Here is a 15,543-nt window from a genome sequence, read left to right on the forward strand (position 1 = left end):
GTGTGTGTGTGTGTGTGTGTGTGTGTGTGTGTGTGTGTGTGTGTGTGTGTGTGTGTGTGTGTGTGTGTGTGTGTGTGTGTGTGTGTGTGTGTGTGTGTGTGTGTGTGTGTGTGTGTGTGTGTGTGTGTGTGTGTGTGTGTGTGTGGAGGAAGGACGTGAAGGAAACCTCCTCGCTCTGTGTTTAAAGCTTTGTGGACGTTTGAGGAGAAGTGTGTGTGGGATGGAACGACAGGTAGAGAGGGTTTTTTTTTTTTTTTTGTCAGACAGCTGCTTGATTCCCGGTAACATGGGCTGAGCCTTTGTCCTGTTATATAACTAACTGTGTGTGTGTGTGTGTGGTATTTGTCTGGTGGAGCTGCAGCAGCAGCGCTCCACCTCAGTCTGACCAGCCGGCGTCCCAGCCGACACTTCACCTCTGGATCTCGGCCGGGACACAAACACGCTGCAATTAGGAACTGGTGGAGGAATTTCAGTGCACTTGGAAACATTTCAGGAATTTACTGCAACTTTTTAAACACGCTGACTGGAATTTATGCAGCTTTTTTTTTTTTTTTTTATACTTCCCCTACTTATTTTTATGTGCTGCTTTTTTTTTTTACGCGTTATTTTTACAAGCTTTTTGAAATGAGTCTCCGCTCCTTTTTGCCTCACACAGGAGAAAACTTTTTGTCCCGCAGTAGAAAGCGATTTTTCAAAAGGCAGCAGACGTTCAGCTGCATGGATTAAGTCCTGGCCTCGGTAATTTGGCGGTCTTGGACTTGTCGGTGCACGTTAGCAGGTTGAAGCGCTCTCTGGGATCAGAGGAGGCGTGTGAGCTGGTCTGGCAGACGCAGACATGTGGTTTTCTGTGGTGGGCAGGAGAGACCAGGTAATGCTTTAATAACAGTGTGTGTGTGTGTGTGTGTGTGTTTTAAACACCTGGGAAGTTGTGCGTGTGAATAGACAGACTCGTTATCGTACATTTTCTCATCACAAGCTTCTTTATCGTCGGCTCCTTGGTGTCATTTTTTAATCAGGAAGATAAAGGTTCTCCCTCTTCATTGGTTCATGTGCAGCAGCTTTCTCACACACTGACAGACACTGTGTGTGTGTTTGTGTGTGTGACGGCCCTCTGATACCGTCCCTGTTTGCCTTCAGGGCCGTTCCGCTAATGGTTAAACTAAAGTACACACAAGAAATACAGACGGTCAAAACAAACAAAAAAACCAAGTCCGACTTTATTGACTCATTGTTCTTACTTTCAGGCCGTTCTCGTCGGTTACGACTTGTGAAAACTTTGATTCAGGTTCCTAGAAAGGAAACGAGGAACTAATGTCTTCAGCACACTAATGCACGCCATCACTGCATCGTGAAATAAATACAAGATCTTTGTAAACAAACAGAATCTGACAGGGACGGTCTCCAGCTGTGAGGAGCACATGTGAACAGCTCGCTCAGGAGAATCTCCCGTTCGCTCTCATTGTATTGTTTTCCTCATCGTACATCTGCTGGCTTTCCTCAGCAGGTCGTACAGGAAACTCTCCTCCTGTGCTGCTGTGTTTACTCCGTTATCTTTCACACTGGATGAATACCGAGAACAGGACATTCTCTCTGTACAAAAGTAAAACAATCCAAGCTAAACTTGTACTGTGTCGCAATCCAGCTGTCGGAGGGATACGACTAAATTTAGAACCAGACTGGACTTCTTAACAAATCCCATTTTTAAAAATAAATTAGATCAGTTTTAAACTGATCTAATTTATTATATACATTTTATTATATACATTTTTTTTGTAGAGGTTTGATGTTGGGAATTTATCTCACTTGTTCCGTACGATATTTAGAAAAAGCTGAGATTTCAAAAATCTTTCTTTTCTGTGACGTATTGTGCAGCACAACATAAATTCAAACCAGATAAACGCCGTGTTTTAATGTGCATATTAGGCTGACATGAAGATAAAAAATACAGATGGGACAGAACAAACATGGAAAGTAGCGCAAAGTTTAAACAAATTTATTTGGAGTAATATGTACCTCTATGCATACATAATATTTATTTTGCTCTTTTAATAAAAAAAATCTCTTAAATAAGAAACACAGTACACTCACTCATGCTACTCAGAGAACCGGGGTTATGTAAATAACCTAAAGTTCTTCACTTAAAACAAAGCCGCTCTTCATCGGAAATTGTGTGTGTGTTTTTTTTGTGTTGAGCTCAAAGTGTGAACGCAAACGGTCACATTTTTCACTCAAAACATATTCCCAGTTTCTCCTGCAGGTCTCCTGGTTTTTTGTTTTCCACACGATGTTGGAGTGAGCTGGTGTTAGAACGCAGCGGGATAATGTCAGGAGAATTCACACCCAGGGGAGGGTTTAAATTTAGCCTACTGAGGGACGAATGAACCAGAGGAGCCTAATGATACTTAAAGGTCTGCAGGAACTGTCCTGTCATTTATCTACATTTAAAATCAGGTAGTGCAGCTTAAAACTGTGAAGAAGAAAAAAAAGAATCAAAGGGAGTTTTGTATCTTTGAGGAAGCGGGAGAGCAGGCGAGTTTGAGACGTGAACGACCCAGGGAAAGTTCTCCTTCAGTACAAACTCTCCGAGCTGCTTGTTTGCTCGGTGTTTGATGTGTTTGTTGTGTTTGTTTGTTAGCTGAGCCGTAATGGTGGAACAATAGTATGAGAGGGATGCCCCCCTAAGAGGCCTCGGACAATGGGAGGATGTGCCGCACACACACTCGCCTTCCTGTAAAGCTTCGGGCAGGAGGTGTTTTGCGTTGTGTGGAGGAGAACTTTTGTGCGTTTTGGCGCTGGTTTTGAAAGGCGCCGTAAATCTGACCGCGGTGGAATCACGACTTGGCTGTAGTGAAGACGCTAACAGGAAAAGAGCGATGCACGTTGTCCATCTTCTGACCAGCTAAAAACATTTCCTGTCTCCAAAATGTCCCGTCTGATCTGCTCCGTCATGATGAAAAGTTGGTTTTATATTTTTGATTTCATCTCTGGGGGTTTAATGAGATTATCTGAGGAAAGACGAGCTACACGATGAATCGCAGTTTGGTCCTTTAAAGGAGCAGATCGTTAACTCTGACACCTAGTGTTTAAAAGGAGTGCTGCAGTCTTCTTAAGCTGCGTCTCTACTGAATCTGTTCATTTTGTTGGTTCTCTACGAGTCTAAACGGAGGGAGTAGTTTGATCACTGTTTCTGAAATAGAAACGCGTTGACAGGAGGAGGAAACCTCTGCGAGTATATTTTCGACCTCTTGGGAAAGTATTCCCCTCGATTTCAGCTTCCCTCCTCTCACTGTGCACACTCACTGACACGGACTCGCACTTCTCCGTGGAAGCAAACACACATTTCAAAAACACAAGTCATGTGTCTGTTTTTATGTTGTTAACCAGATTCAGACGTCGTTTGATTAAAAAAAAAAACAAAAAAAAAACAGCAAGATGGCAGGAGGGTCATCCTGGGAATTCGCCTTTTTTAAGTTTGCAGCAGGACGACAATTTATCCAGACAAAAATGATGCATATCAGTTGTGTTGGCTGTGATTTACGCACACGTCCTTCCCTGCTTACTTTGTGTTCAGGTGTGGCACGTCCACTTTTCTTTCATGGCTGTTTCTGTAGCTTTCCAGTTAGCGGGCTCGTACTGGGAGGGCAATTTGAATCTGCAGTCAGCAAAGCTTACCTCAGGAAATTGACGAGATTCATGCACAATAAAGCTTCACTGAAATACAATTTAAAGCAACTCCAAAGTCCGAGCAGAGAGCTCAAATGTCCCGAGTGAAAACGTCTCCTGAAATGGCCGAGTAGCCGAGACTCCTTCCTCACTTTACGGCAGCTTTAAGGTGTGCTCCTGTCAGGTTACTTTAAAGAACCAGAGCAGTAAAGCTCCCTCAGGTGTTCTCATGCATGTTCCTCTTCCTACATGCTCATAGACTCAGTCATCCTGTTGAAGGACGGTTTGTTTTCTAGGCTGAAGGTCGGTGACGTTTGTGTTGGTGCACATCTGTTTGCACTCTGCTCGCTGCCCCCCCCCTCTTCTCGTCTGTTTGTGTGGCAGAAAGACGTTCAGCGTGAGCTCATGGGTTGTGCTGATTGCTCTTAATGGTTGTGTGATTGACAGACCTCCTCGCACACGTCTTTTATAGAGGACGCTGTCATGAAATAACAACACATATTCCAAATGCACGACACTGATTGGCTTCTTAGAGGTGGGTAAAAAAATGTACCTGGCTAATCAGTCGCTCCGAGCTAAGTGCTAATGCTAGCTCTTTAGCTAAATGGAACAGCAAGAAACTCAGCCAGTCTCACTTAATCGTATCCTGAGACACCCAAAGTTTCCCAACCCGAGTCCCTCTGTTTGACATTTTGTCAGACGAGATGGATTGCTGCATCACACGCGTGCGTCCTCGCTCACTCGGATGTTGTGCACAAAAAAAAAATCCCAGAGGTTGTGAAACGTTCAGCTGTTTGCGTTGTCTGACTTTTAACTGTCAGACAACAGTGTTTTGAAACGTTATCTTGTGAGGTTTCGTGACTCTGAATGCTCAAACTGCACAGTTTAAAAACAGATTTCCATAAATCAAAGCTGCAGACATGTTGTTTTTTAACTCTGTCACGCTTCTGCACGGGATTACTAACGCTGGAAGTCCTGGCCCTTCTGAAAGCCCCCCCCCTTCAGGACCCCTTTAACTCACTAAAAGCCCCTCTGAACATCCCTCAGGGGAGATTCAGGGAATTCCCACCAGAGTCTGTGCAGCCTGATTCGGCGCCCTAATCCCCCTCGTCTATATAAGCCCATGAATCTGTGGCTCCATCCTACACAGAGGCCCTTTAATGTCCTTTTCTGGTAATGTACAACAGACGTAAAACAGTCCGAGTGATTCACTGCTCCGCTCTCATCTCTATGTCACTCATGCCCGCATGAATCCAGCCTCATTATTACATGTGCACGCACACATTCAGCGCAGACAGGAGGCCGAAACAACGACTTGTCTCTGCTGCTGGCATTTTGTGCTGCAGAAACTTGGACACAGATCTGCTGATGGAGGCTGTGAATGCAACTCTATCCTCATAAAATGCAAACAAACACACAACATTTGGCAGGCGTTCATTTTCTCTGTGTTGTGTGTTTGTATTTGAAGTATTTTCCTGCGCTTGTTGATTGTGATCGTGAGTTAAAATTCAATGCATCAGCGCTGAAATAACAGGCAGGAACACTTGTTTGGAGTTTTGCTGTGAACAACATGTTCTGAAAACACTCGAGGGAGAAACATGTGCCCCGATCAAAGACCAGAGAGGTACACGACGTTTTTATATCGTGACAAGTCGACACAAAGCTTTTTGTTGGTGCAGGTTGTTTCATGACCCTGCTGCGTGTTTCCTGCAGCCGCAAGTCAACGATCGGCCACAGATTACAGCAAACAACGTCCTCGTGCAACATGCCAGTGAGCAGGCGCAGGAAGTCGACCCAGACTCCCCTCTCTCTCTCTCTCCTGCTGGGGTTCAGAGGTGGATCTATAATCCCTCCACTGAGTTCAACCACCTGAGCTGGCTGCTTCCCATGTGAAGGAGCAGCGGCTCCTCGCCCCGCCCCGGCTTCACTCGTACAGTCTGAGCTCTCAGGTCGTGCCCGACAGTCGGGTCGCACAGCGTGAGCAGGTGAAGCTTTAACGTCTGGTCGTAAACGACGTTCCACCCCGACTTTCCTACGATCACGGGAGGAGTAGGACAGTGTGAGCTCATCAGGCTCGGCTCGCCGGCACAACGCCTCCATTACTGCTGTGACACTGAGCCGATCCAGAAACTGCTGCTGAAGACAAAATAAAAGACTCTCTGCTTTATTGTCCCGACTGATTTTTAGGTGTTTCTTCACGAGCTGTTCCTTTCGGGAACATTTGGAAATAAATGTGGTTTTAAAATGTCTTGATAGGCTACACGGCGCAGAGGTAGAAGATAAATGCATTTAACTACACATTACTGACAGGCGCACACACACACACACACACACACACACACACACACACACACACTGCCAGGGTGCCAGCTCTGACGAGTGGCAGCAATTAAGACTCCCTCACAGTTTTATGAGCGGTTTTATAGACACGCTGTGATTCTTAATGCGCAGGTAGTTTGTGTGCAATTTCTGTTTCCTTCGCCCGATTTCCAAGATTTAAGCAGCCCTGAAGAAAACTTAAAGACATCTCGATGTTTCCGTCGGGAGTTTTGTGTTTTTTTTTTGCTCCTTTTCGGCTTCCCAACGACGACAAAAAAAGAAACCCAGAGGGCTGTGTTTATGGTGGAGAAGTGTTTCCAAATGTTTCATATGAAGCACAGCAAAGAGCGTCTGCATCAGGGAAGTTATTTTTTCTGTCTGCTGTCGCACTCACTCGGAGGATAAGCATGTCAAAGAAGGCAAAGGAAGCGGTGCGATACGTCTGATAGCAGGCCGCCACGTCTGCTCCGTGTTGCTGTTTGGTAAAGAGAGGATTTGGCCAAAGTAAATGTTATGACACAAAATACAAACATCCCATATCCCTGTGTGGAGACGTGATTCAGCAGAGTCATGGAAAAGTAAAGCTTGAAACTCAACAAACAAGCTGAAGAGTTTCACTTTGACATGTCGGTGAACTTTTCACCATCGTGTTTCTAATCCTGCTCTGTTCAGCGTCCACTCTTGAATCAGCTGCTGGTCAAATCGTGTTTTTTAAAATTCTTGGAGCTGCTGCGCTCACTTCTTCACGCGGTGAGAAGGTCACTGTGTCACATCAGATGTTTTTACTTTTTCCTGGTTTCCTCGTGTCGGACTTCTTGTTGATTTTCCACCAATCAGAGCGCTGAAGAAAAGTCCCAACCTGGCAGTCCACGTTGGTCTGGCTGAGTGTGATGAACGTGTTTTTACTTTTCTGCATCTTCAGTCCTCTGACGGAGGAAACCTCGTATTTATAAATGTAGATTCAAGTCAGTCTCTGGAAAGTGTTAAAGGAGGACTCATTAACTCTTCACCTCTGAACAGAGCTCCTGGACTCAGACTTTCTCCAAACTGAATTTAGTGGTTTGTCAGGAAGCTCACTCCAGCAGCAGCCACAGAGTTTTTATTTTCATACATTTTTAAAGGTGTTTGTGAGAGAGAGAGAGTCTTTCCTCGACTCCACAGATCTACCCCGGCTTATTTAAAAAGATGAAACTGTCCGTGTGTCTGCAGGGTGCCGGGCAGGAGAAACTGGGCATCTACATCAAGTCTGTGGTCAAAGGCGGAGCAGCTGATGTGGTGAGTATACAGTACTCACAGGAAAGGATTATTATGATGACAAAAAGAAAAACAGAGTGACTCAGTTTGCTGTGTTTATTTATTATTTTTTACAGGACGGGCGTTTGGCTGCTGGTGACCAGCTGCTGAGTGTGGACGGGCGCAGTCTGGTCGGCTTATCACAAGAGAGGTAACAAACGTTTTTTCAGTCAATTCTCTCCTCGATTTTTTTTCAGTTAAGTCTCCAAAGTGTCGAGCAAAAATGATCCCTTAATCTGAAGTCAGTCGAGCTCTTTGACTCTGAAAGTCCCAAGAAGATGAGAAAGCGTTAGATTTAATAACAAACACATTGTTGTTATCAACGCCGCTGTCGGAGTGTCCGAAAGGCGTCGTGTGAACTTCCAGACCGGGACTCAAACTTTCCCCCGTTTGCAGAATCAATATGAACGTTTTGGTGTGAAATGAAAGTGAAGCTTCTTTGCAGAATGTTCCAGAAATAATCGGAGAATCGGCTGTTCCCAAAGCTTGAAGAAATCACCTGAAACAATTCTTAAATATCAAAGTAGTTCACAGCTTCTTTCTTTTGAACGATCGATCTACACTTCCACAACCTAAATTACATTTTTAATGTGGGGAAAAAAAAAAGTTTTTAGAGCCTTAAAAGATGTTTCTGTGTGAGGTCTAAAAATCAGACTTTTTATGTTCAAACAGTTTTAACGTCCTCTGTCGGGTTCAAGAGGTCAAAAAGCTCCAGCAGCACTTCAAGAATGAACATCAACTTTATGAAGAAATCAGGTGTTGCTGCAGCTGTTCGACTTCTTCAAGCCTGCCTCGCTCTCGCTCGCTCGCTCGCTCGCTCGCTCGCTCTGTCTGTCTGTCTGTCTGTCTGTCTGTCTGTCTGTCTGTCTGTCTGTCTGTCTGTCTGTCTGTCTGTCTGTCTGTCTGTCTGTCTGTCTGTCTGTCTGTCTGTCTGTCTGTCTGTCTGTCTGTCTGTCTGTCTGTCTGTCTGTCTGTCGTGGAAGTTTGCACAAGAAAATCCCGCTCTGTTTTTATCTGTGAGACTAAAAATAACCTTTAAAAAAAAAAAAATGTCCACACATTTCCCACCATGTTACGATGATGTGACTCAAATTTAAATTTCTATTTCAAGCGAAACATTTAAAAAGTAAAATGTCACAGCGATAACCACCGGGTTGAGACATCTTGAGGTTCTTTCACTGACGCAGTAGCATCTCATTTTCCCTCGTTAAAAAAAAAAAACTTCCAACATGTCTGAAAAAAAAGAGATGGTGTGTTTGTGTTTTGGAAACAGCAGCGTGGAGCTCAGTGGCTAACGCCCTGCTCAGATTAATCCAGTTATTCCTCTCTGTCAGCGTGTTCAGGCCTGATTCACATTTAAAATGATAGCAGAGTCCAATCAGGCGTTTTCAGAACTTGTCAGATAATTAGCTATCATCCTGAAGTCTTCTCCTCTCCTCCTGTTACAGCGAGTTTATATCGAGTCATTCGCAGCTCTTTAGGCAACACAAAAAAAAGCTTCAAATTCTGCCACGTTTCAAGCACCTGGTTTAAAATCTGCGCTCTGCTCTACGTCGAGTTTCGTCTCTGCATTTCTCCAACTTCCATCCACTCGGTCACACATGGCTCATTTCTGTGTGTGATCTGCCCCTCGGCTATTTATAGGATTTAGTGAAAGCGCTGCACATGTGGCTGGTGGGTGAAAAAGAGGCGTGTGACACGGCAGGAGTGAACCAAATTAGAGCGAAGTGATTCTCTGGCAGTGACGGAGATAATCCTTGTAGATAAAAGCCGTCTGCTTTATTTCTCCGTCGTGATTGGATGCAGAGAGAGAGACTATAAACTGGTGTTTGAGAGCCAGACAATCTGTTATTTAGATCAATAATACTGCAAAGACCCAACACTTCAGATCTATTCAGACCTGACTCAGGGCCATGTGTGCACCAGGGTTGTTTTTTTTCTGCAATAGTTTTTAATGACGAGAGTCCAAACAACTAAAAACATGCCAGCGTATCTTTGCATTTTAGACGGCGTGCAGAAGTTTACTGACATTACTGGCTGCTGCGTTATCAACCCTGCACTCATAGCGTTTCATTTTTTAAATCTTCATATCGAGGTTTGGATTCTGGTATCATAGCAACCGCCTGAACATCCTCAGTGGCGTGCATTAAACACAGATCTGTAATAAAGGAGGCTGACTTCATGTCGTGTGTGTGTGTGTGTGTGTGTGTGTGTGTGTGTGTGTGTGTGTGTGTGTGTGTGTGTGTGTGTGTGTGTGTGTGTGTGTGTGTGTGTGTGTGTGTGTGTGTGTGTGTGTGTGTGTGTGTGTGTGTGTGTGTGTGTGTGTGTGTGTGTGTGTGTGTGTGTGTGTGTGTGTGTGTGTGTGTGTGTGTGTGTGTGTGCGTGCGTGCGTGCGCGCGCGCGCGTGCGTGCGTGATCTGATGGAGCTTCAGCAGAGTAGCTGTCTCAGTTTGTAGAAGCCTTCAGATGAACTCGTGCAGATGATTTAAAGATGGAGCTCGAAATAGCTCGTTGCAGAGAAACGGGAGACTTAAATATTAATGTGCATTATATTCATTTAATGACTCCACCGCCGAGATTAGCTCAAGTGTGTCAGATCCTTTGAAGTTTCGTTGAATCCCCCCCTCTCTCTCCCTCTCTTTCCCTCTCGCTCGCTCGCTCACTCCCTCCCTCTCTCTCTCTCCCTGTGTTTTCAGGGCGGCCGAGCTGATGACGAGGACAGGATCAGTCGTGACTCTGGAGGTCGCCAAGCAGGGAGCCATTTACCACGGCCTGGCCACGCTCCTCAACCAGCCCAGCCCCCTGATGCAGAGAGGTGAGCGCCATCATTTACCAACAGACACAGTTCATGTGCATTTCTTCATGACTAGTTTTTCTTCTAGATCTTCGTTAAGATCTTTGTGTAGTTTAAGTGCGTGACGCTCTGAGATCATTTGAAAGACTTTGATCATTGACTGTAAAATAACATCAGTTTTAAGTGAACTAACTCACTAATTCTGGCACTTTTATAAAAATGCTTCTGATGCACTTTCTTTAAAAATGAATGAAATGAATCGTGAAACAAACGTTTCAGCCTCGGCACCGTGCAGATTCACTTCTTGTCATTGTGATTTGAAGTGGAATATTTTTGCTTTTTGGACTGAACAGTTGATTCAGATTTATCCGCATTGTGCTCCCGATGACTCAAAAAAACGTCTCTACAAAAAACTGATCAATCTTTTTGTTAATTGGCTTATCATCTGAGGTCTTTGACTTTATTTATAGACTGGATGTGTTTTTTTCACTTCGTTCTGCACGTTTCATGGACCAGTTAAAAAAAAAAAAGTTGTGCCATTACAGAAAGTTTGCTCTTGTTGTTGTTTGCATAAATGGTTTATTGATTTTTAATTGAGTGAAATTAAATCCCTAATGAGAGCTGCAGATTTGATGAAATTCAAAGTTCAATAGGGGGGCTTAAGGTCAACTTTCACTGATTTTTCTTTCACTCTTTATTCTTGCAGGGAACACCAGAGTTAGCTTGAGGCTAATTTACCCGCGTTGTTCCTTAGCTAGCAGCACAAAAAGCAACGAGCAAGGAGAGCAGATTTCACAGAACAGTTTTTTTTTTTTTTTTATTGCGTAGCTTCAATTCATCATTCATGTGAGAGGCAGAAAGCAGACTCGTCCGTTTCCCCCTGAAAGCTGCAGGTTTTAGTTCAACATCTGTAATAAATGGACTTTTGTACGTTTGTGACAGTGATTCAGTGTTTCATGAATGAAAGAGGAGAAGCAGACACTGTTCTTGTTGTCTTCAGTTTAAAAAGCCGGCGAACAGACTGAAGGAAATAATGAGTGTTTGTGTGTGTGTGTCCAGACATGCGCGCACACACACACACATGCATGCATGGTGTAGAGTTTACTGGGCTGTCTGGCTGAGTGCTGCTCTTTGTCTGCAGGAATGTGACCTTAGATTCATTAAGGAAGTCTTCTGGCCCGGCCGCTCTGCGGTCCAGGATGACGCTAACGGGGTGTTTCTCCTCAATTCTCTGCACCGCAGAGTGTTTACGTCGTGGTTAGATTCCTCTGGAAGTGAAGGACGCTTAGTCTTTTTTTTTTTCTCCTTCTTCTTTCTTGAAGAGAATTTAATGCTGGGAAACTGGACATGGAGTTTGGTTTCTCACAGACTGAGCAGTCGGAAGAAGCAGTGAGACACTTAATATGAGGAAGGAAAAAGAACGCTTAAAGAAAGTGTCTGAAGATCAGCGTGACGTTTTATACGTCGACTGTTGCTGTTAAAACTCCCTGACTCTCGATGCAGCTTCACAGAGACGAGAAAGACGACACAGATTTAATATTTTGTTTTCCTCCAGATCGTGAAATAACTTATTGATTAAGCTGTTAAAGAGTTTAATCGTGTTGTTTAAAACGATAAATATTCAGATAAAATGCTTGAAAAGTATAATGTGAAAAAGTGGTTGTCGTTGGTTTTATTAGATTTATTTTTTGGTCTTTTCTGTTGAGATGCAACAACGAAGAGAAGAGGGTGGGGAGTGACCTTTTGGGAGGACTACGGCCTCCATACTGTACACGGGGCGAGCGCATTAAGCACGAGGACACCAGCGCCCGATGAATTAGGAATTAAATGGCCTTAACAACTCAAAAAATATTGCAAATGATTTACAAACGATCACCAAAGTTTTCGCAGCACAGCCAAATACAAAATGCATTCCCAGAAGGAAAAAAGGTTGTATCCTTGAACATCCAGTGAATGGACCTTTTAAATAAGATACATGTGGTATTTTATTCTGAAACTTTCATTTCATCTCCTTCCTTCCTTTTCTCACGTCGTCTCTTTTTCTTTCCTCTCTCCAGCGTCAGACAGAGGGCGGGACAAAAACGGGAAGCTGCGACCAAAGAGCGAAGGATTCGAGTTGTACAACAACTCGGTGCAGAACGGCTCTCCGGAGAGTCCGCAAGGCGGCTGGGACTCTTACCCCGAACCAAAGAAGATGAGCGGAGAAGAGCGGCTCCTCAAGAACCGAGCCGACCACCGCTCCAGTCCCAACGTAGCCAGTAAGCCCTCCGGCACGCTGAGAGACACGTGAACTTATCTTTTCTGTCCCCTGTCTTTATTAGAGAGACCGTCTCTCTCTCTCTGTCTCTCTCTCGCCTCCCTGTGTTTCCTGTCCGTCTGTCTAAAGGAAAAAAAAGACCAAAAAAGACTTTAAAAGACTTTAAAAGGAGAAGAATTGGCCTGAATAGGGATGGAAATTTCACCGTGATATTTTCAAACGCACTGCTGCTGAAACGTTGCTCTGTGTTCACAGAAAGACAAATAGTTACTGCTTTTGCTCATCTGATGAATTCCTCCTGATTTTGGTGTTTTGATAGTGTGAATGCATTTAAAGCTCACTGTCGCTCCTTTCGTCCCGTCTACAGATCAGGGTCAGAGTCCTGCGAGCAAAGCTGTTTACGCCGGAGGACCTGGCACGAAGATCACCTCCGTCTCTACTGGCAACCTGTGTGCAGACGTGAGTTAGCAGAAGGCCGATGAAAGTGGCGTCCGTGTGAGGAATGTCGCAGCAGACGAGACAGTCGGGCGGACAGTATTTAGCGCAGACATGAGAATCATTTTCTTTTCATGTCCTGCTCCTCTTCATTACTGTCCCGAGTGACCTCTGTTTTCATTTGTCAGGACGAACCCTCCCCTCCCCGCCCAGAGGCCTACCCCATCCCCACCCAGACCTACTCCAGGGAGTACTTCACCATCCCAGCCTCCAAGAGCACAGACCGGGTGGTGGGTCCCGGCCAGGGGCCACCACAGCACTGGCAGGGCATGGAGGACAGAGAGCGCCTCCCTGTGGTCGACAACATCCACAACAGCATGCAGGTAGAGCAGCAGCGTAAAACCTTCTGTGACTGGTTATCTCTCAGGAGGAGTCAGGACATTTAACACATTTTAGTCTTTTTTTTTTTAGGTATGATTCAGAGAAATCGCCGGAGCAGATCCGTGGACTTAACGTCTTCCATACTCTGCTCCCTCTTCTTTCTTTTTTTTACTCCCTAATTTTTCTTCCATTTTATCGTCTTGCAGCGGATTAACCACTCGCAGGAAGACTTGTACCCGCCGCCAGGAGGCATGAGGCCAGACATGCAGCAGCACTATCAGCAGGACTACCAGCATCGAGACCTGGACTACCAACACAGAGATATGGACTACCAGAGGGGCCTGCCAGGAGGTAGTCAAACAGAGAGGATCCTGAGAGTGCTTGATGTTGGTTTCACCATGCCAAGATGGATGATCGTTTCTGTCTTTGTGTCTGTGTAGGAGGTCTTGACCACTGGGCCCCTCAGCCGCAGGTCTCCTCCTCGTTGGAGTCCTCCACGTCCAGCCAGGAGCACCTCAACTTCTCCGCCTCGTCCTCCTCCTCCAACAAGACTCTGAACCAGAAGACCGGGCCGGGCCGATGGAAGACGCCCAACGCCCCTCATTCCGTGCAGCCGCATCCGGGCCAGCAGCCATCCCGCTCCGACCTGCCCCCTCCTCCTCCGCCGCCGCCGACCACTTACCCCGAAGCCTACGACGTCTACGACCCCCAACCCGACCTTCCACTCCCTCCGCCTCCCACTGCAGTCAGCGCAGTGACCGCCCAGCAGGCCGCGGACCGAAAGAAACGAGAAGAGCAGCAGCGCTGGTATGAGAAGGAGAAAGCTCGACTGGAGGAGGAGAGGTGAGCTTTTTTTTTTTTTTTTTTTGAAACTCTTTTGACATTTTTAATAAAAAAAGAGAAAAATAATCTCTTACACGTACGGTGATGATGATTTGACAGGGAGAGGAAGAGGAGAGAGCAGGAGAGGAAGCTGGGCCAGATCCGGGCCAACCCCGTCATGCCCGTCCAACCTCACAACAACGGAGGAACCATGCCCCCTCCTCACCACCAGCCCCCTCTGCCCTCCGTGGTCCCACCCCAGCCCTACCTCCCCCCTCAGCCTCAGCCTCCCCCTCCCAGACCGGAGAAGCTGGCCAGCCTGCCTCGCTCAGCCGTTCCTCCTCCTGCCAGCGCCAACCACCCGCCTGGTAAACGTCTAACCTTTGCTCCTCCTCTCTGATTGTTAAAATGTCGACTTTCCCAGTTTTAAACCAACGCATACGGTGTCGTTCACTCGAAGGTATGGACACGGTGATCAGGGAGCTGTTACCGCAGCAGCAGCCACGCACCATCGAGAGGCGGGACCTGCAGTACATCACCATCAGTAAGGAGGAGCTGTCCAGTGACAGTTTGTCCCCCGACCCCTGGAAGCGAGACGCTCGGGAGAAGGCGGAGAAACAGCAGCAGCTTCACATCGTCGACCTGCTGGACAAAGAGATCCAGGATCTCCAGGTAACAACGGTGTGGAGGCAGATGAGATGTGACGGGGTCAACACAGCGTGGAGCCATCAAACACCCAGGCAGACGTTTAGTTTTGCATCACCTGTATGAGTGAAACGCACTCCCCCACTGTGTGACAGGTTTAGAGTCATTACGTCACGACTTTGTTGATGCCCCTCTCACTATTTAACATCTCAAAGTGTCGCTCTGTCTGTAATTTACATCCTTCAACTCCCTGTTGCGCCCTCTAGAGGTTTCCTCCAGCTACACGTTGAGCGTAGAACCAAGTCTGTAGACTGCTGCTTTCATGGCACAGCTGGTTGCAAGTACATCTCTGGCTTAATGATCTTATGGTCCCATATGGAGTAATTAAAGACGAATGATGCATGGCTACCCTGTGATCAAGTTCAGAGACCAAAAAAAAAAATTTTTTTTTTTTTTTTTGCAAAGAGAATTTTCTTGAAAGTCAGTTTATTATTGGCTAAATTAGCATCCTAAGAGTCGATATCTAACCGATCTGCAACTCCATCTTCATGCCGTCTGACTTCAAAGGACAAGAAAAACTGTGAGACCTCAAAACTATAGTGCATTAACAAATAAGTGACATTCTGCTTTTTGTTTTCAGGCAAAGCCGGAGCGAACGGCTGAGGAAAGCGACCGCCTCAGGAAGCTGATGCTGGAGTGGCAGTTCCAGAAACGACTCCAGGAGTCCAAGCAGAGCGACGAAGACGAGGAGGACGAAGACGAGGAGGACGTGGACACCATGATGATCATGCAGAGGCTGGAGGCCGAGAAGAGAGCCAGGGTAAGAATGGGCGCCGGGTGACGGCGACGACGGGATTAGGAAGGAAACACTGTGACTTCTATTTGTTTTTTTTGGTTGTTTTTTAGGTTTTAATGTCAACAAGTGACGGCTTGG

General features: G+C 45.9%; 1 protein-coding gene across 13 annotated transcripts in view; it reads left to right on the forward strand.

Moving 5' to 3' along the window:
- Window positions 1-15,543, forward strand: part of afdna (afadin, adherens junction formation factor a) — a 92,497-nt gene that overhangs the window by 63,233 nt on the left and 13,721 nt on the right. For all 13 annotated transcript variants that reach the window (XM_079345549.1, XM_079345559.1, XM_079345560.1 and 10 more), the window contains 11 exons: window positions 7,192-7,257; window positions 7,353-7,426; window positions 9,972-10,090; window positions 12,127-12,327; window positions 12,694-12,785; window positions 12,950-13,144; window positions 13,349-13,493; window positions 13,583-13,985; window positions 14,085-14,332; window positions 14,425-14,636; window positions 15,250-15,429. In XM_079345549.1, coding sequence (XP_079201675.1) covers window positions 7,192-7,257; window positions 7,353-7,426; window positions 9,972-10,090; window positions 12,127-12,327; window positions 12,694-12,785; window positions 12,950-13,144; window positions 13,349-13,493; window positions 13,583-13,985; window positions 14,085-14,332; window positions 14,425-14,636; window positions 15,250-15,429 — 1,935 coding nt within the window. The remainder of the gene's footprint in view (window positions 1-7,191; window positions 7,258-7,352; window positions 7,427-9,971; window positions 10,091-12,126; window positions 12,328-12,693; window positions 12,786-12,949; window positions 13,145-13,348; window positions 13,494-13,582; window positions 13,986-14,084; window positions 14,333-14,424; window positions 14,637-15,249; window positions 15,430-15,543) is intronic.

Source organism: Symphodus melops (assembly GCF_947650265.1).
Source record: "Symphodus melops genome assembly, chromosome: 1".
NCBI classification, from domain to species: domain Eukaryota; kingdom Metazoa; phylum Chordata; class Actinopteri; order Labriformes; family Labridae; genus Symphodus; species Symphodus melops.